Genomic DNA, 22,237 nt, shown 5'->3' with positions numbered 1-22,237 from the left:
TAGTACATCACGTGATGGTGTCAACAAGTTTCTGAAACAAGCCGGTTCACGCCGTTCTCGTGGGTCAAAAAAACAAGATAATCACACTCTTAGTTGGGAGACTGCTGATAAGGTTAGTTATTTTACTTCAACTTGCAAGCATGCAAAGAAATGGCTCTTATTTGTTACTGCTTATCATTGATCTTAATCATCGTTTCATTTTCCAGTTAAAGGAGAAGGAAAAACAAGTTGAAGCTGACACAAATGATGGAAGTCCTCAGCAAGCTAATAAGTCTGAAGTGGAAGATGTAATGGCTGATTCAGATTGGGAAGATGGATCAAATCCCAATTTGAATTCTGAAAATAATAATCCAGGTTATGTAAACAAGGATATCACTATTGAGTTTGATTCATCACCTGGTACAGCTAAGCGGAAACCTATACGTCGAGCTTCTGCTGAAGAAAAGGTTAATGTTAATAATTATCTTGGTCAACAACATAATAAATGTTAAAAAATTCTGTTTAGTTAAAAGTTGTTTTCTTTTCTTTGGTTACAGGAAGTGGCTGAGCTTGTACACAGGGCACATTTACTCTGTTTAATTGGACGGGGTCGATTGATTGATAGTGCTTGTGATGATCCTTTAATTCAGGTTATTTTCTTAATTATTACTTGCACTTGACATTGTTTTGCGCACTTTTTGTGTGGCACTATATCTCTTTTCGTAACAGGCTGCCTTGTTGTCACTTTTGCCTGCAAAATTGCTGAAGTTATTAGAAGCCACAAACCTCACAGTGGATGTTTTGACTCCGTTAGTCAACTGGGTACACTTCTTTCTTATTCCTTTGTTTAACTTTTATACTCTTCGAATTAGTTTAAAAACTGTTATAATTGTTGTTTTATTACTTGTAGTTCCATAGTAACTTCCACGCCAGCATTTCAAGCAGTGAAATACCCTTCCAATTAGCTTTAGCTAAGGCTCTTGAAACCCATGTGGGGACTCCAGAGGAGGTATGAAGAAATGGATACATTAATTCTCTGAATATTTTCACATATGAACTATGACCAATTTTTGATCAATATTGTTGCAGGTGGCTGCTTTATCTGTTGCACTATTTAGAGCATTGAATTTTCCAACACGGTAAGGTTTTCAAAATTTAATTCTCTTAGAATATGTGGTTTTGTTAATAACAAAAAGGGTTATTTTGGGTTTTTCAGATTTGTATCCATTTTAGATGCTGCATCCTTGAAGCCAGATGCTGATAAATGTGATAATATGTCTCAAGGAAGAAAATCTAATAAGGGTGTATTTGACTCATCAACGATCATGGTGACTCGATCAAATGAGGCTTCTACATCTTCTACAAAAGTTTCAAGCCAAAAGAAAATAAAAAAGTTAGGTCAAAGTCAGAGTCAAACAATCCCTCAAGATTCAGACATTCCCATTGTTGACCAGTCAAATGAAAAGAGCACGGGTCCTTCTGAGGGATCAAAGAGGAAAGGGGATATTGAGTTTGAGTTGCAGATGGAAATGGCGCTTGCTGCAACTGCAGCACAGACTTCTGAAAGCAATCTTGACAATTATGCTAAAAGTTCTAATATTAGCACTTCAAGTTTATCTCCTTTCAAGAGATTGAAAAAAGTCAAATTTGAAGAATCTCAGGACATTTCTACTGCAATTGGTTCATCAAGAAAAACAGGAGCTCCATTATATTGGGCAGAAGTTTACTGCAGTGGAAAGAGTTCTTCAACTGGCAAATGGGTTCATGTTGATGCAGTAAATGCAATTGTTGATGGTGAACACAAAGTAGAAGCTGCAGCTGCTGCATGTAAAACTAACTTGAGATATGTAATTGCTTTCGTTGGTCAAGGAGCTAAAGACGTGACTCGCAGGTAACGAAACTGTGATCAGTTGAGTTTAGAGAGAGAGAGAAAATTGTGAGTGACTAAGCTTTTATCATGATTAGGTTAATCACAAACAAGAAATAACATATATAAACATCTATTAGCTATATATCTAGATTTTACAAGTCTAACTAACTCTGTAGTTGTTAGTTATGTAACAAACTAAAATAACAAGGGTAGTATTGTCCTTTCAGGTATTGTGCAAAGTGGTACAAGATAGCTTCACATCGAGTTAACTCGACTTGGTGGGACGCGGTGTTGATGCCACTTAAAGATTTGGAGTCTAGAGCAACTGAAGGTGTGATCTTTTTTTGATAATGAATAGTTATTGTATTATTATATTAAACCAAATTGAATACTTTTGGTACTTGATCAGGCACTAGCAGAATGTCTATTGAAGATATGGAGCTTGAGACCAAAGCATTAACCGAGCCACTTCCAACTAATCAACAGGTTAGGTGCATAAAGTATGATGCTTTTAGTTTATGCATTTATATGATTTATTAATATTGTTATTAATATGTATCCAGGCGTATAAAAACCATCATTTATATGCTCTTGAAAGGTGGCTTACAAAGTACCAAATTCTTCACCCGAAGGGCCCGGTTTTAGGGTTTTGTTCAGGTCATTCTGTTTACCCGAGAGCTTGTGTCCAAATGCTGCACACTAAAGAGAGATGGATGCGTGAAGGGCTACAGTTAAAAGCCAATGAACTTCCAGTTAAGGTGTTGAAGCGGTCAACAAAAGTGAACAAGTTGAAAACTCCAGAAGCCGATGAAGATGATGAAAATGATCATGTAGGACCCGGAGGCACCATCGATCTTTATGGGAAATGGCAAACCGAACCCTTGTGTTTACCTTCTGCAGAAAATGGGATTGTGCCAAAGGTCATAACTCATAATCATAATCATTTTGTTTTGATTATGATTATAATGGTTATATTTTTATAACGTATTGTTTGCTACATTGGTGTATAGAATGACCGCGGGCAAGTAGATGTGTGGTCCGAGAAGTGTTTGTCCCCGGGAACCGTGCACTTAGGGTTTCCAAGAATCTGGTCTATAGCAAAGAAGTTGGAGATCGATTATGCACCTGCAATGGTTGGATTTGAATTCCGTAATGGTCGTTCCCTTCCCGTATTTAATGGAATTGTGGTGTGTAGTGAATTTAAGAATACAATTCTAGAGGTAACTTAATCACCTTTTGATGTCATATACATTAGAGTTACACACGTTTTAGTCCTTTGTGGTTTGGCCCAAATAACCTTTTTAGTCCATAGTTTAAATTTGACTTTTTTAGTCCAGTAGTTTCACTTTGTATCAATTGAAGTCCAGCCCACTAACCCATCCAAATATTCTGTTAATTTTTTATTAAATGACCAATATACCTTAGATATTTGTGTTACTTAGCCAAAATAATAAAATCTTTTTGGCCCAGTTAAATATAAAGTATATATACTAATACAATATGTGCAATATAAGGGTATTTAAAAGTTAATAGAAAATTTGGATGGGGTTAGAGGACTGGACTTTAACTGATACGATAATAAAACTAGTTTACTAAAAAGTCAAATTTTAACTAATGGACTGAAAGGGTTATTTGAGTCAAACCACAGACTAAAACAGTATTGAACTCTATTTATTATTTCATAATTTTATAAATTCTGGTTTTGTAGGCATATGCAGAAGAAGAAGAGAGAAGGGGAGAAGAAGAGAGAAGGAAGAACGAAGCTCAAGCACTATCGAGGTGGTATCAGCTTCTTTCATCAATAATTACTCGACAAAGATTGAATAACCGATACACAGAGGGAAATTCTTTGCAACCTGCAAATGATATTAAAAAAACAAATGATGTGTTTCATCAGACAAGGGAGGATATGCAGAAACCGATAACTGACCCAGCAAATGAAGATGTTGGTCAACCTGATTTTGTGCCACAGCCGTTGTTTGAAGAAGACCATGAACATGTGTTTTTGGCAAATGATCCTGGTTCTGATGTTGAGAGTTCGATGAGGACAAAACAGTGTCGATGTGGGTTTTCTATCGAAGTTGAAGAGTTGTAGTGACAGTTATTCATGTCTTAAAAATTGTTTTGTTTTGTGAAAACGTTTGTACTCGTAATGCAGTAAATCAATCTTATTAGGGTTATTTCAACTGCTCAGTATATAGTATATAGCTGGTTACATGTTTACCAAGAAAATATTTGTTGATAAGTTTTTGTCAGTAGCAACATAATAATGATTCAGTTTAAAGTAGAGGTAGTGCAACACATAAACACAAGTAATTTAAGTAGCCTTCCGTCCTAAGCTATGTCCTCATCAAAAGTTTTGTCTTCAATACCGGCAATTTAAATCGCTTGACAAAGTAACGATCGCCATTTCTTGTCTTACTAGTCTTGTTAGTGACGAGTGTTTTATCTTCCCTGTGATGTTGGTAGTAATCGCGGCTATTTCTATGCAAGGAATAGAAAGTCATCTCTAATACTTGATAGGGATAACATTCACAGAAACAATGTAAGTGTTTGAATTTGAATATTACAATCCCTCAACAAGCATAAGCGTGGCAATAGAAATTACTTGAAGATAACTACAGAGGTCTTGAATTTTTGTGTGCTAAGAGGATATTTCAAACACCATAGAAATGTTAGCTTAAATAATTTAAACATCAAGACCCAATTTTTATCATAAAAATATTACATTTTGTTAATGTTAGAGAATTTTGCTTGAATAACTGGTTTTTCATTATCAAGAACTCCTTATATCCAACGGTCCACAAATCGTTTCTTCCAGACTTTCAAAAGGTTCCCTATAAATAGTATATAGGAGGTGTTTGGAATTGCTTATTTTCACCAACTTCTAACTCATACTTTTTGAAAAGTTAATAAGTTGTTGGAATTCTTTATTTTGTGAAAGGATAAGTTAATAAGTCAGGATATTATGTTATTAACTTTTGACAAAAAGTTATAAGGAGGTAAAATAAAGAATCCCAAACACCTCAAAAACCAAATAATACCTAGGGGTGTGCAACATTGGAAGCCCGACCCGACCCGACCCGCGTAAAGACCGACCCGACCCGCGTAAAGACCGACCCGACCCGACCCGATACCCTATATATACAAATTCTTCGGACTGATTACTGGGCCTTGTGTAGTGTGTCGGGTTTCGGTCTTTCATCTGTTCGGTTTGTCGGTCCTATGCAATTGACCGAAACCGATGTTTATTTCCAATTCAACCTCATCTTTTGATCTTGTGGTGTGAGTTCTAGGCAATAACTTCATCAAATCGAAGTGGGTATGTAATTCTATTTCTCCAATTCAAGTATTCAGCATCAAATCTTTAGCTTATCTGGTACCCTTTTTGTTGTTCTTCAATCTTCACTATCCTAGGTACTATGAATTCTATAACATCCTACTTTTGTTAATAATAAATAAAGAGTATTATGTTAGCTTAATTGTGTGTTAGTTTTTGGATTATGATTGAGTTTGGGCTTGGGAATGGTTGGGAAAAAGGTTATGGGCCCTAGGGCCCATGGACTCATATATAAACTCCAAATTCCACCAAACACTCCATTTTCATTTCCTTCCTACACACACACACACTTTCTCTCTAATACCCGGACCCAAATCCGAACCAAGGAAGAACGAATCTCAGGTGTAAACACCATCAAACAACAAAGAACACGTCCAGATCCACGGGTGGTTCAGATCCGAACCCGAACCGAAAGGTGAGTTTTGGTTAAAAAAGATTAAGTTTTGAGCTCGGTTTCGACATGCTAACTGATAGAATGATAGATCGGGCTGTAAGATGTAAGAACAATATAAACTTGGTGAGTCGTAATCTAACGGGTGCGTTATAGCAAGAAAAGGTGATATTTGGACTTTGTAAAACACGAGTATACAAAGTTGGTACAACCCAAAACCCATAAGAAGGGTAAAATCGGTTCCTAAGGAAGAGTCACGGAGGAAAAGGGCTTTAAAATGGTAAAAATGCATAAAAGGAGATTTTGATTGCACAGAAAGAAATCGCATCGCATGCCATGCGAAGCGAATGGATTCCATGCGAAGCGAATGGTTTTCCATGCGAATGAATTTCCATGCAAATGGTTTTCTAAGCGAATGGTTTTCCATGCGAATGGTATTGCCATGCGATGCGAATGATTTTGCATGCGAATCAAATTGTTGTAAATCGTAACCCGATTCATTTTCTGATGCTAGGGGCTGCCGCCCCTAGACCCCGCTACCAAGGGCGCTGCCCCCGAACCCCTGTTAGTTGAAGGTTTCATTAACGTAGATGTATGAAGTAGTTGTAATAGATAATTGATACTCGTGACTTATTACACAGTTAGCCGTACACAGCCAAGGAAGGGCATTACCATTAACTCCTAAGAGAAACCGACTGCAGGTGAGTTCTAGCCCCATTTCTCTTTGAAATGTTTTCGGAACTGTGTGCATACTTGTAAGACTAGAAGTATATATATATACACTTATATACACATATGATGAATGTGAATACCTAAGGCAAGAATGAAAGAATGTGGTAAGAATTTGAATCTGTTTAGTTTGATAACTAAATATGATTGTAAGAGTCAAGTATGAATATAATGTAAGAGTCAGGGTGGCAGGCCCGTCTAATATCTGGGCAAGAATAGAGTGGCCGACTATGATATCGGTGCAAGAAGCTGGGTGGCAGACCCTTATAATATTTGTGCAAGTCTGGTGGCAGACCCTTATAATATCTGTTAGGGGTGTTCGCGGTCCAGTTTTCGCGGTTTTTAGGTCAAACCGTGAACCAAACCGTTAGTAACGGTTTTTGATTTTCGTGAACCAAAACCGAACCGTTGAACTCTTAAACCGAACCAAACCGAACCCTTAATAACGGTTTGGTCTGGTTTGGTTTCGCGGTTTGGTCTTGTTCGGTCTTTATACAATATGTCCAAAATAATTCATGATATGTAAATATTGTACAAGTCACAATAATTTATATAATTTAACAAACAACTTATTTTTACCTTTTTAGAATCTCGTTTAAGAAAATAAAAAACCAATTAAATTTTCTTGCATTTGTTATTTGGGCTTAGCCCACATTTTTTTGGTTTATTATTAATATTTGTCAATATTTAGTAGTGTATATGTATATACACATATATATTATATGAAATATTTAAAAAATACATATAAATAAATCATACGATCCAGTCCGGTTTTATGCGGTTGGTTTTCGGTTCAACCGTAAAACAAACCGTTTACTACGGTTTGGAAATTTTCAAACCAACCGACCTAGAGTAAAGAAAAAAAACCAACCGCGAAACCAAACCGATGGCCGGTTTGGGCGGCGGTTTCAAACCGAACCATGAACACCCTTAATATCTGTGCAAGAAGTTGGGTGGCAGACCCTTATAATATCTGTGCAACAAGTCGAGTGGCAGACCTTTATAATATCTGTGCAAGAATGTAAGAATAATTATATGCTATGTAAGAATAATGTAAAAATAGTACTGGGTAATATTTGTACGTAAATGAAAGAACGTGTAAGAATAAGTACATAAAATGATGTGTAAGAATAATCCTGTAACTGTTAAACTAGAACTCACTCAGCGTATCTGATTTTTAGTATGCACGCAGGTGAATAGAATGCGGCAGGTTGCTTGAGGGGAGGCACGTGACAATAAAGTGAAGACTGGCATCGAAGAAAGAAGATTCACGTGTCATTTATGTTATGTTTTAAGACAAGTTAAATTATGCTAAGGCAAAAATTATGTTTTGTAATATATTGGTTGATGTTTTTATATTTCCGCAAAAAGTTTTATTTAACTCTGATTTTAAAACTGTGTTTATGAGTAAATCCAACGCAAAGTATAGCTCCTGGGACCGGAGCCTTACAATTCATAAAAATATGATTGCTTTTTCTTAAACTGATTAAATTGATCATCAGAGATTCATAGATGTATGAATATATGAGTTAGGTATGATTGTTGTTTAAACTTGTTATTAGGGGATCAATTCAATGGACTTTATATTGCTGCAATATTCTTTGTTAGCGCACACCAACTGTTTGATGAAATGGCTGACTCAGACTACATTCATAATCACCTGCTTGCTTGATCGTATGATGCGGTTTTCATGATAATATTAGTGTTGTACTTAACAATTTAAACTTTGAATTAGTAACAGAATTGCTGCTGGTCCATAAATTTCAAGGTTCGGGCCTATATTTTTTCTAATTTGGGTTTCGGTCCTTAGTCGGGTTTTATCGGGTATTGGCCCGAACCCGACCGGAGACCGATTAACAACAATTATCAGGACCGAAAGATAACTGAGAAAAGTCGGGTAGGTCCAGTTTCGGGTTTTTTAGGGTCGCGTTTTTCGGTCCGGAACTAAATATGCACACCCCTAAAGGGTCGTGTTTAATCATCTAATTTACTTAATTTTTGGGTCTATGTTCTGCTTTTGGGTTATAGAAAACAATATTCCACCTTCTTTATACATAGCCTAGAAAAGCATCTCTTTTGTCCAAGTCTTTATTAAGATGACCATAATTGCTTTTTCTTTCTTTTCTCAACGGGCATAATTGCTTTTTATTTGCTTTATAACTTTTTGTATGCCCATGTCACACTTGTACATTATGCTATAGAAGCTATATCTTAAATATTTTACCACATCTCTTGTTATGCACCAAATATTCTACTTTGGAATCTTCCAACTTTTGGAGACGTACTAGCCAATCAAATACAAGAAGCATAAATGTTATTTGAGTATATTTATTTTTGTAACGAGAGATGATTTATATAGCATGTCAACTTATTTATGGCTTAATGCTATAGATATAGACTCATCTCAAATCTTAATAGTAGCACTTAATCTAGTTAAATAGATGGGATGGGAAAAATTAAAATACAAATGAAGACAAAAATAGAAGTATGAAAAGGAATTGTTGCCACACAAAAAGACTCTCAAAAATTCCAAAAAATTAATTAAAAAATCAGAACTCAAAACACAAATAAAAAACGAAAAAGTTTAAAAATAAAAAATGTTTCCCTCTTCATTCTCGTTCCAAAAAAGAACAACGCCGAAAAGACGCAATGCAGAGACAAATGACACATTGACGAAAATGAACAAAAGACACAATTATAACTAAAAAAAGATACAATAAATCGCAAAATATAACACCATGCCGAACAAAATATAACACAATGTTGAGTAATATAACACAATATCAAGAAAAAAAAAACACAATGTCAACGAAAAAAGACAAAATCAATGACGAAAATAAACACAAAACACAATGATAAACAAAAAGACACAATGGTCTTTTTCACTTAACATTGTGTCTTTTTCGAGTTTTTTTTAGAACGAGGAAGACGGTGAAAATATTTTTGTGTTTTTACTTTTTTTTGGTTTTTTATTAAATTTTGAGTTATGATTATTTATTTATTTATTTTTAATTTTTTTTTTGTGACTATAAATCCTTCTCATCCTTCTCATTTTTGTTTCTTTTTATAAAATAACTTGACCCATAAACTATAACCAAATATTAACATAAGACTATAAACTAGAAGCGGGGAAAAGATCTGATTCCAGAGGAACTGAAACCGGTTGTACGCGATCCGCGGGTATGGATCAAGTTTCGATGCCTCTATAAATTGTACCCAAACCCGAATGAACCGGTTCTACATCTACCCGGCTAAAAACCCGCAACCAAGCAAAACCTAACCATACCCGAAATCGGTTCTTGCCTACTCAAAAAGTTCCTACCTAACCCAGTTCTTGACTTTTAACTTTTGTGGAACATACAAACAACCCGTTCCTAAACAACTCAATTTTCCAAACACTACTATATACGTTAAGTGGCTACAACTAACAATAGTTTAAAATTTGGTTTGGTTAAATAAGTCGCGTCTTAACAGCCAAATAGTGACATAAAATTACATGTGGTCATGTGGAAAACAATCTGAGACAATAGCTTTGAAATTCAATTTCTGAAATGAGTCACATCTATTTGTGGTAATTTGATTTCAAAATTAATGGCTAGGATCTATTTGGATCAACAGTCAAGAAGTTTCAAAGAAATTTCCATACCAATCAAAAATAAAATAAAATTAAGCCTTTCTTAAGGATTATTTATTTCATATTAAATTTTAGCTTTTAAATAAAATATAGTTCTGAAAGTTAGCATATTCAAATTTCAATCTTCCAACTTTGATATCATTAAAACACCTAAATAAATAAATGATATGTGGACCCTCACAATTCACATGAAAAGTAGCTACAAAACAAACACACAAATTCATTTAATTTAAAAAAGCTAAATTACAAAGAAACCCCTAATGACATAAACTAATAACCCAACTTAGAGATAATTTTCGTTAGGTAATTCTTTCAACAGATACGAAATTCTCAAATCCAGAGCAACAACGACCTACCCACTTGTACATTATGCATCCAGACTTGTACACCACTCTAAACATAACAACCTACACCGATTATTCAAAAACCTCAATTAGCTTCAACCCCAGCATGCTCCGGCTGCACCTTACGCGGCCGCCCCCTACCCCGACCGGTCTTCGACGGTGGCGTGTGCTCCGTCGCAACCTTGACCTTCTTCGGCGCCGAAGGAGCATTCGGGTCCTTCTTCGGACGCCCTCGCCCTCTCTTAACCTCAGACCCAGGTTGCGCCGGAGCCGACGCCGACACCGGCGTCGCAGAGTCAGTATGGGCCTGACTCTCCGAAGCCGGGTCCTTGGCTTTCGGAGGACGGCCACGCCCACGCTTAGCGGGCATGGCCGCGTCCGGGCGGGAGTAGTTGTCGTTTATGACAACTAGCTCACCGGTCTCAACAAGTTTGTTGAGCTGATCTGTTAAGATATTATTATGCTCTTCGGGTAAACACCCACAGGTGGACTCGAAGTAGTTTGAGATCGATGAGGTGGTTGAACCTTCTTTTTCTTTCAAAGCATCCACAGCTGCGAAAATCATCTGTACAAAAATAATATTAAGCATAGGTCAATAGATTGGATTGAAACCCTAGAAGTCGAAGATGTGTTTGAGATTATTATTGTTGTTATTATTACCTCTGAATAAGGAGGAAGAGATGGTGGTCGGTTGAGTTCTTCTCCGGCCATTGAATTGAAGAGGTGAAAGAAAGGTGATGTCAGCTAAGAAGAAGCACGGCGATAAAATGGTTGAGACCTTTTGGGGCCGATTTATGTGAATAATTTCTAGGTTGAAGAAAGCAATCGACGGTTGAGGTTTAAGGTGGTGATGAGATCAACGGTGCTGGATATTTTGTGTAATGGGTCACGCGGATTGATGACGTGGCGGATGGGTTTTTATGAAGTGTTTTTGTTGTATGAGTGAGTTTTAATATTTTTTTTGTCTTTGTTTTTTCTTCTCTATTTGAAGTTGGAGAGAGAGTACAGAATCATTTAGTGGATATATTTTTATTTATTTTATTAAACAATAATGTAGCTAAAGGTTTGGTTTCACGGTCGTTTTTTTTAAACCTTTTAAACCGGTGGTTTCACGGTCGTTTTTTTTATGCTTTCACTCGGTTGGTTGGTTTCAAAATTTTCAAATCGTAGCTAAAGGTTTGGTTCGCGGATTATGATGAAAACCGGCCATATGAAATCAGACCAAACTTAAATGTTGTATGCATTATAATCTCTTTTATTTTTTAGTGTTTGACAAGTTTTGTTATGTATATTAAATATAGTTAATATATAAATGAACAAAGTCTTTTTTAATACAAGTAAACACGAATATTACAACTTTAAATTAACCTAATTTTAGTATGATTTTTTATAATCTTCGTTCTTGTTATAATTTTGTATCCTAGGTGTTCCATTAATCTTTACCATGTATGTTGCTAAAAATTATCATTTTTCCTATTTTGTTATATATAAGAGAGTTGGTAACGATTCGGTTTCAATTTTCAATGATTCAATTTTAGTTTGGACGACGAAAAATCGATACTAATGGTTGGGCTCACAAGTTTAACTTGCAAACTATCAAAAACCGGCATCAAGCACCGCTACGTAACTTATTAATTTATTAAAAATTGAAAAAATATAACAATATTATATTCAAATTAAAGAGATTAAAATGCTCGATTTTATGGTGCACTTTTTTTCTACAAAAATATTAGCATACGAAAAAATTATGGTCGTTTAAAAATCGTGGTGGGAAGTTAGTTTAAGATTAAAGTTAAAAACATAATAAGGTTAAAGATGATAGAGCAAACTTGTAAGTTAGGTGAATTGTGTTAAAAGACAAATTTACCCCTTTTACACATGTACTATATGCATTAGCATTTGTAAAACTCTTAAAACCAAGTGTCTTAATTAACTCTTGTCTCATGTATTATATATATATATAGGATCAGGATCATGTGAGAACTCTTTGGGAATTGAGAACTATGAGAACCATTTTGAATCACAAAAAAACCCAAAAATAAAAAAAATTATAAAACAAAAAAAAACACAAAAATAAAAAAAGTAAAAAAACCAAAGTTCTTATTTATCATCCCGGTTTCTAAAACGAAAAAAAATTCTCGGTTTAACTAAATTATACATATACATATATGTATAATATGTACATATATGTACACACATGTTTTTTTTTCTATACACATATGTATAATTTAAGGTAAATGATAATGTACATATGTGTACATTACATAACTAGAGATTAAATGAAAGTATACATGTGTATAGATATAATACGAATTAAAAAGAAAAAAAATCGTTTTTTTTATTATACATATATGTATAATATGCACACACATGTTTTTTCCTATACACATATGTATAATTTAAGGTAAATGATAATGTACATATGTGTATATTGCGTAACTATAGATTAAATGAAAGTATACATATGTGTATAGGTATAATACGAATTAAAAAGAAAAAAAAATCGGTTTTTTTTTTGTTTTTATATAATGAAACCGGAATGAAATATAAGAATTTTGGTTTTTTTACTTTTTTCAAATTTTCGGTTTTGTTTGTTTTATAATTTTTATAATATTTCTAGAGGGTTTTTTTAGTGGTCCAAAATGGTTCTCAAAAGTCAAAATTTGACAATGGTTCTCTTAGGATCCTTACCCTATATATATATATATATATATAGGGTTAGGTTAAAATAAAAACCCACTTGAGTTGTGAAAACTCTAGAAATCCATTCTCAACCACATGTTTTTAATTAAAGTTTAAATATTGTGGTCTACAATTAAAGTACTAAAAAATGTAAACATATATATAACATTTTCTCTCTTCTGAAAGCATATAAAGAAATTAGGAAAAAAATGTTAAAAATAGCAAAAAAAAATGTTTTGTTGATTTTTCGATGTTTTGTATTAAATGTAACAACATATATTACGTGTGTAACAAAAAAAACGATGTTACATAGAGTTTTCACAATTCAAGTGGGTTTTCATTTTATACTTCCCCTATATATATATATATATAGGTGTGGGTTCTAGTGAAAACTCATCTTAAAAAGAAAACTTAAAAACTCCTAAAAACTTCTAAAAAACTATTTTTAACTTTTTTAAAAAATTTTTTTGAAGTTTCTTTTTTTTTCCATTATTTTTATATGTTATCGGTTCAAAAAAAAAAAAACTTGTCAGTAATCTCGTCGATATAGTGCGCATGTGTAATAGTGTGCATTGCATATATGCAAAAGTGTTTGTATTGCATAGAATACAACACTATTGCACATATTTGATACACGCTATTGTATATATGTAATATAAGACCAATACACACATCGAATACACATTAGTACGTATGTGTAATACAACATTAACGCACATGTGCACCACATCGACTTTTATTTTATTATTATTTTTTTTCCATATAATACAACACCACTACACATATACAATACATAAATACTGAATATATGCAATAAAACACTATTAAACTCAAAAATACATAGTAATACACATGTGTAATACAACGGTATCGCACAGTAATACGCATGTGCATTACAACGGGTTTTTTTTTTATTTTTTTTATATTTTTCGAGTGAAATATAAGAAAGTATATGAATAATGGCTAAAACAGAATTTTGAACATATTTTTTTATTTTTAATTAAAAATAATTATTTAGGAGTTTTTTAGTTTTCTCTCTAAAAGTGAGTTTTCTTTTGATCCTCTCTCTCTCTCTCTCTCTCTCTCTCTCTCTATATATATATATATATATAGGCAAAGTGTAAAATGAAAACCCACTTGAGCTGTGAAAACCCGTGAAAACCCTATGTAACATCGTTTTTTTTGTTACATGTAATATATGTTGTTACATTTAATACAAAACATCGAAAATATAAAAAAAAATGTTGATATTTTTTTTACTAATTTTTATTTATGTTTTCATGAGAGAGAAAGTGTAAATAAACTTTAACATTTTTTATTAATTTTAATTGTGAACCATAAGATTTAATATTTAATTAAAACATGTGGTTGAGAATAGGTTTCTAAAGTTTTCACAACTCAAGTGGGTATATATATATATATATATATACGTATATGTATTATCCTAAACCCTAAATTCTAAAATATTCTCACTTTCTCTCAGCCATCACATTCTCACGGCATTCCTAGTTCCCTCTCCGGCTATCAGCTCCGCCTCTAAACTCCGGCCATCAGCCTCGCAGCCACCGGTGCTTCCTTCGGTCTCCACTATTGTCACACCCCGACCTAGGGCCTAGGCGTATGACCAATAATTGGTTACTGATTTGCAAGTATATCAGAGTTACGTTCTTTTAGCGGAATTCATAGAATATTATTATAATGAAATCTTGGGAATTTAATACCCGTTTTGATATTTCAAATACCTGCTATTTTAAAATATGATTCTTCACAATATTTAAATTAGAGTTAAGTGCCATTTTAGTACATTTGGTTTGTCAAACTACGCAACTTTAGTACCGTTTTTGAATTTATTGCAAATGGCTACATCAGTTTTCTAAAACTTGTAATTTTAGTACTTTTTTCTACCCTGTTAATTTTTTTCCGTTAAGTCAAGGGTACTTGGGTAATTTCGGTTATTTTATATATTTTTTCTTTTCTTTTGAAAGCCTTCCCCCCTTTATATAAGTAAAACCCTAAATCCCCAAATCATAGCATCAATCCAAACTCTAAAATCCTAAATCAAGCTATTTCTCTTCCATGGATCCTCGCCAGAAAAACGTACGCATTGCACCCACTTTATGCTCGCCGGAAAAACCACCTCCTGTTCGTCGGAAAAACCACATCATGTTCGTCGGAAAAACCACCTCTTTTTCGCCGGAAAAACGCACCTGTTCGCCGGAAAAACGCACCTCCTATTCGCCGGAAAAACTCACCTCATGCTCGAAAAAAAAACATACCCAACCACCATTGCACCCAACTCTTGCCCGCCGCACCAACACTTACATCCACCATGTTCACCCACCTCGTCATCTCCATCTCCGTTGCACCATCTCTATCATCTCCATCATCGGAAAAAACGAGTTCCTTTCGCTACCAGTGGCCACCGCCACATGCAATCACCATTATAGCCACAAGCAACTTCAAATGGTAGATCCAAATACAAACTGAAATTTGGGGTCGCTGACCGGAATGTATGGTTCAACTTTGTTAACCTTAAAAAACACCATTGTATTTTAGGTAGTGTTGGAAGTCATTATTTTCTTTTAAACAAAATAATTGTTTTAGGTAGGGTTACTTGTGTTGTGTTTATTTAATTCTGTCTTTTTTTTCTACACAATGAGGCAATGAGCAATTGTGTTTATGGGAAATGGAGGGTGATCTGTAGCTTTAAAGAGGGGAATTTGTTTAAAGGAAAAGAGAAAATAATGAAATTATAAAATTACCCCTGACTTAACAGAAAAAAATTAATGGAGTTAGAAAAAAGTACTAAAATTGCAAGTTTTAAAAACTGGGGTAGCCATTGCAATAAATTCAAAAATGGTACTAAAGTTGCGTAGTTTGACAAACCACGGGTACTAAAATGACACTTAACTCTTTTAATTAAAACATATGAGCCATCAGATTACCTTTAATGACTATGTCCCCAATCTTCTAATCTGTCTTGCTTGCCTGTTCTACCTTTACTGTTTTCCCTGAAATTTGGGGGGGAAAATACGTCAGTTATGTGCTGCTAAATAACGCTGACTCAATAAAAAGATTTTCATAATTCATCATAATATAATCATATACAAAATCACCTCGTTATGATACAACACCAATAGTATTCAATGACTCAGTGGGCCTAATCCCATCTCATCGGAACTAAAAATACCAATAGACCACATAATCGGACTTTACTCGCCCTAGAGATAGTCACTTGCCTCATGGTCAGTATGTTTGTAGTGGCCTACTACAAATCATATATGTATGGATCCATACACATGTATTTTAGCCTGAGTGTTTAGTACTACCTTGTATCAAAACGTTTTAGAGAATTTGAACCAACCCACATGAAAATACTTTCATAGCTCTTTACATATGGATAACAGTCAATAGTTTATAAGAGTAAACATTTCATAAACATAGAGGATTCGTACCAATCCTCATATAAATCTTTTCTGACTCTTTATCTATGGATAACCCTCCATAGTAAATTTTTAAAACAGTACATAGACATATTCACGTCATAAAATATTTCACACTTATAAAAAGGTTTGGACGTATTCACCTTATAATCAATGTGTCTCACTGATAATTGTCTGATCTTTATCTCGGACCTGGTATGGCTTGTCTAGACAGAATACTTAAACTTCCCGTGGGCAGCACTCCTACTTGCACGTACTTCTAGACAAGTAACATGTCGGAATTTTCGGAACTATGGCACGAAAACCAAGGTTAAGTGTGTGTGATGTGATGGAGACTTCATCCCCATGGCTGCCTATTTATAGCCTGAACCTGTGCATCTTCGCGTATCGCGAAGCTGCTTCGCGTATCGCGAATGTGCACTAGCTTAGGTGAGTAATCGCGTAGGCTTGTGTAAGGCCCCGAACCCGGTAGCCTTACTTTAGCGTCGGATTTACTCATAAACACAGTTCTTACAATTCAGAGTTCATTAAAACTTTCGCGGAAACGTTTACTTGAAGCATTCGTTACAAAACATTAAATCTTTTCTTTGATACCATAACACAAAACTTTATATTTAAAACATCTTTTCTTCTTTCTTCAGATGCCAGCCGTTCAATCCATGCCATGTGCCATCCTCATGCTAACTCTATAATCAGCTCACCTGCGTGCATACTAAAAGTCAGCTACGCTGAGTGAGTTCTAGTTAATCATACACTATACAATACACATAAACTTATATTCTTTCAGTCATACTTTCATACTTTCTTTACATACATAATCATACGTTTTAAAGAGCCTTTCGCCCTATAACCTCACAGATATTATAAGGGTCTGGTCCCTAACATCACAGATATTATAAGGGTCTGGTCCCTAACATCACAGATATTATAAGGGTCTGGTCCCTAACATCACAGATATTATAAGGGTCTGGTCCCTAGTTCTCGAATATTAGTAGGGTTCGATTCCCTCTTCGTTACCAAACAACCATACATCATACTTCGAGTATTATTAGGGCTCGGTACCCTTTTTGTAACCATACAACCATACAACCATCATTTCCTTCTTTTATTAACTTTATCATGTTCATACACATAAGCATACATATCATACTTACCTTATACATAGCGTTACAACCTGACAGTACGTGCAATATCCGAAGATCGTTCACGTACCATCAAGCAATCATTCATACATATCACATATATCACATATGGCATACACTTATCACTTAGGGTAAATGTATTAACAACACATCGAGTATGCACACAGCCCCGAAAACATAACAAGGAATGGGGCTAGAAACTCACATGAACTCTGCCTCTTCCTCCGATAGTTGTAACTCCCTTCTTTAACTGAGCTCGGCTGACTGTATAAGTTACACGTATCAATACTCGCCTGATCTAATCTGGCGGCCTAGTATTAGCTTACTTTTACTTATCGTTTATAATTTATTTTCTAATCGAACTCGACTTTAGGCGAAGTTAAACCATTGGCGAACTTAGCTTTAGGCGAAGTTAAACCTTAGGCGAACTTAGCTTTAGGTGAAGTTAAACCTTAGGCGAACTTAGCTTTAGGCGAAGTTAACCCTTAGGCGAACTTAGCTTTAGGCGAAGTTAACCCTTAGGCGAACTTAGCTTTTAGGCGAAGTTGTCATCAGGCGAACTTAGCTTGCAGGCGAAGTTCATCAGGCGAACTTAGCTTGCAGGCGAAGTTGTCGGCTGCAGCTACTGTTCGTTCTTAAATCCTTCGTTTCTTAACCAAATAACTCGATTTAGGTATCCACGGAATCGTCTGACCAGCGCCTACAAACCCCAACCATCAAATCGGCCTAACATCGATGTTTAAGGGGTGCGATTTAGGCAAATAGGTTATGGGTTCTTTTAGGTTAACAATTAACCTATCAAATGCTAATCAATTCCAGTAATATTTGTTGTTTTAGGTTCGTTTATAACAAACTAACATAGATCTATGATTTCCCAAACAAACCGAACCTATACGAACGATTTCTAACTATAAACGTACCTTGAACGAGTCGAACTACGAACCCGGTTAAGCCTTGATGTTGTTTTGGTCCGTCACGACGTTCCAGCACCAACAAGCTCGGGTTTTCGCCTTCGGATCTTGGTTCGGGTTGTGTGTGTTTTGGTGGTGTATGGAATATGTGAGAATGAGGATTAAATGGTGATTAATGGTATTTATATTTAGGGATCATGGGCTTAAGCCCATGGACTCTCCTTCCTTCTTTCATAACCCAAGTCCATAACCCATATCCATTACCCAACACTAGCCCAACCCATACCAACTCCTACTCTATTTATTTATTTCCCGATAACCTGCGTAAAATTTCCCTCTATTATTAAGTAATACAATTAATATTATTTTGGAAATTTCGGGATGTTACAGCTTGCCACGTGTCGCCACGTGTCACTCCGGTCTGCCACGTGTCTATGACGTGTCCTGCATCTTCGCGTATCGTGAAGTTGACTTTCTTGTCATCTTCGCGTATCGCGAAGATGCTAAAGTTTCATTTTCAGTCCCTGGTCTTTGGTAGCCTGTCACATCTTGATCATAGCCCAAAAATACTAAAGCGGTCCTTATGCGGCTCGCGGCGATGCGAGCGTGCGAAATGCAAAGTGCACTATTAAAACGCCACATTACGCCCATCGCCCGAGTCCAAGTCCGAGTCCATGCGCGTGCGCGTCGGGTGCTTCACACCCTCCACTTGGACTAGTGAGAGTGGTTAGTTACACAAGAACATTATCAAACAAAACTCCTTCCTTATAAAGTGCTTCCATATCTTTCCTACTTTCCATGTGAAATGGAGTTTCCTTACTTATTCCTTTAACATATAATGCTTTCTTTTCTTTCTCTCATTTCTTTCCATTACTTATCTCATAATTATTTTTAGTCCTTGATCTTTATAAACTTGTCAAATTTGGATCAAAAATTTTGTGGGTGTTACAGCTCTCTACGCTGTCACAGTCGTGTACTTCAAATACTACCAAAAATCACCACTCATTCATCACACATCCACTCTTATCGTATATTATCGTGCATACCATATATTAACAAGTTCGAATTTGTAACATTCGTTACTTTCAAACCCGAAAACTCGATCCATTTTGAATTTTCGGTTTTTGTTTACATGTGTGTGTATGAATATATATAAAATAATGTTATAAACTTTCGTCGCACATTTTCTATGTGACAATCATTATTTTAGTATCTTTACTTACTCGTATTCGTTAAACCCATTCGTTTTAGCGTTTCAATGTATTTTGTTCATCGTTCGTCGTTAATATAATATATACAAGAATTTACGTTTATTGTTCATTCATTTCCTAGTTGTTTTACGCAATTAACGAAACACCGAGGATTTAAAGTTTACGATTTAAACAATTCGCAACTATCGGGTATAATACGAAAATAATCCAAATATATCAGCTTTTAACAAATTTATATATCAATTCAAAAGTTTAAGGGTCTTTTGGTAAATATAATTTAATACATGTTTTTTTCAAAAAAACTAAACTTCAGGGACCAATTATGTAAATAGTTCAAATCAATATATAAAAATCGTACCCAGGCCATCACCCCCCTCCCTCGCGATATTCTGGCACACCAACTTCCGACGCCGGAGAATTCCCATAACCCCTGTAAAACATGCTTTTAATCAATTAAACGCTTATAGAAGCCATGTATCTTGACGAAAAACCTTTAAACATCATTATTAACATGTTAAAACCTCAATAAACGGCTAATCAATTCCATAATTATCTTAGAAACAGCTGGAACTTTTAAATTTCAATCAACGATCATTAAACGATATACGCTCCAATTAGCACTATAAATAGGATCCTAGACTTCATCTAAGCACACGACAATCATCATTCTAATCTAAAACACTCAAAAAACCATTAATAATCCGTCAAGATTCATTTTCCGGCAAAACACCGTTCTCCGTCAATCCGTAACAATACCAAGTAAGTATTATGTGGTTTTGCATCATTTTTCATTGACAATTAAAAGCCCTAACATAGTTTGATCATTCATGGAGCCAATTAACAAGATTAGATCTAGGGTTATGAAAATGGGGAAGATGAATAAGGTGCTGTTTGTTTTTTCAGAGGTAAAATGTCTGCAGCCTGCGGACCACATCTGCAGGAATCTGTAGCAGAAGAGGTGGACCAAACATTTGCAGTCTGAAAGAAGAACACTGTTTTTAACGTCTGAAGACTGCTAAAATAAAACAGAAATTTTTAAATAAGCTGAAATTTAAATAAAAAAAGTCATTCAACATCAAAATTTAAATAATAGTCAAACAACACTGAAATAATATTTATAAAACCACAATAACATTTTTCTTTAAATAATTTGTTCGGTACTTTGCATTAACTGCTCAACAATTTCATCTTGCACAATACACACATATTGGATTTACATCTAGTTTAATTCTGTACTTTGCAGGCATACTTGTAAATGTCTTGGTTAAAACCCGGGCTCTTGCTTCATATTCATTCCATTTGATGGCTCAAACATCATTATCTGAAAGTATCAAGATAGATAATTTAAAACAAAAAAAGATTTGACCAGTTTTACCCAAACCCATTTTGACCATAACTAAAATACCTTTACCTGGTTTGTAGGACTATGAGGTAAAATGTTATGAGCAAGATCTTCGTTAAGTGATACACGAAATGGAGGCCCGGCACATACCTCATGCTGCATTTAAAAAAATAATAAAATAAAATAGTAATAATAATAATAATAATAACAGGAATTATCAAATAAAGCTAGTTTAGTTATTGAGCCCGAACTAGAGCCTTATATGGGAAGGTCGTTTAGACTCGTCAAGCCTTAATGAGCCATATAAAAAAAAGAAAAATTGAGGATAATCAAAATAATAATGAATAAATAAATATTAAATGAGCCGATTTCGAGCTGAACCCGAGCTTAGAAAACGAGTGCCAAGCCAAGGTCTCTTTAGAAAAAGAGCTCGAAACAAACCGATCTCAAGTTATTGTAGGTCAAAACGAGCCACTCTAGAGTCTAGACTAGTCGAGCTTGGGCTCGGGTCGGCTCGTTTACACCCCTAGTGACAACAACAAAACCCCATAGTAATCAAATTAAGAATGACCACTATTAATATCATAATATATCATAAGCAACAACAATAGAAACAATCTGGATCAATTCATTCCTTTACGAAACCCTAAACAGTAATTGAAATCAAACCTAAACATAAATAAATCAAACTTAATAAAATTCTTAACTAGCAATTATCAATACATCAATTATCATTGGACAAGAAGCTTACGTTGTTGATAGATATGAACAATAGGTTGGCGGATGTAGGTGGTGAATGGTGGCTGGAGGTGAGCACCGACTGTAGGGGAACGGCGGCTGGAGGTCGCCGGAGGTGGAGGATGCAGGTGGCGGCAGCACACCGGAGGTAGAGGGCTGGGGTGACGGGATGGATGAAAGGGGCTAGGGTTTGAGAGATTTTTTAGAGACCTGATGGAAGATGGAACAAAGAAAGTATGATAATTTTAGAAGATTTGAAAAGTGGTGGTCCATGTCTGCGCGAAGAAGAGGGCGCGCAGACGTTTTTTAATGAAATGTCTTCTGAAAAACAAACAGTCTGCCAACTTAAACGTCTGCGCGTGGTCTGCGCGGTGCAAACAAAAGAGGTCAGGAAGATCTTTTGTGAAAAAACAAATACCACCTAAGTGTGTATATACATATATATCTTTGGTTTCTGTTATAAATATTATACACAAGCTAG

At 35.1% G+C, this 22,237-nt stretch overlaps 2 protein-coding genes across 2 annotated transcripts; one reads left to right on the top strand and one right to left on the bottom strand.

Annotated features, from left to right (window-relative positions):
• On the top strand, positions 1–3,944 carry LOC143588924 (DNA repair protein RAD4-like). The gene is made up of 12 exons (XM_077069817.1): positions 1–112; positions 207–446; positions 537–629; positions 709–801; positions 890–988; positions 1,069–1,118; positions 1,196–1,870; positions 2,077–2,180; positions 2,259–2,335; positions 2,413–2,769; positions 2,860–3,069; positions 3,558–3,944. The coding sequence occupies exons 2-12, from the start codon at positions 291–293 to the stop codon at positions 3,942–3,944; spliced, it is 2,301 nt and encodes a 766-aa protein (XP_076925932.1). The 5' UTR covers positions 1–112; positions 207–290.
• Positions 3,945–10,215: 6,271 nt separating this feature from the next.
• LOC143588923 (HMG-Y-related protein A-like) lies at positions 10,216–11,194 on the bottom strand. The gene is made up of 2 exons (XM_077069816.1): positions 10,948–11,194; positions 10,216–10,852 (listed from the first exon to the last, which is right to left on the bottom strand). Exons 1-2 carry the CDS (start codon positions 10,996–10,998, stop codon positions 10,373–10,375), a joined length of 531 nt encoding a protein of 176 aa, XP_076925931.1. The 5' UTR covers positions 10,999–11,194; the 3' UTR covers positions 10,216–10,372.
• Positions 11,195–22,237: the final 11,043 nt, after the last annotated feature.

This window comes from Bidens hawaiensis, unplaced genomic scaffold (genome assembly GCF_021521415.1).
Source record: "Bidens hawaiensis isolate Kalapana, Puna unplaced genomic scaffold, B.hawaiensis_p1.1 tig00036885_1, whole genome shotgun sequence".
Lineage (NCBI taxonomy): Eukaryota > Viridiplantae > Streptophyta > Magnoliopsida > Asterales > Asteraceae > Bidens > Bidens hawaiensis.
The sequence above is the reverse complement of the archived record's forward strand: the minus strand, read 5'-3'. Positions and strand labels throughout refer to the sequence as shown.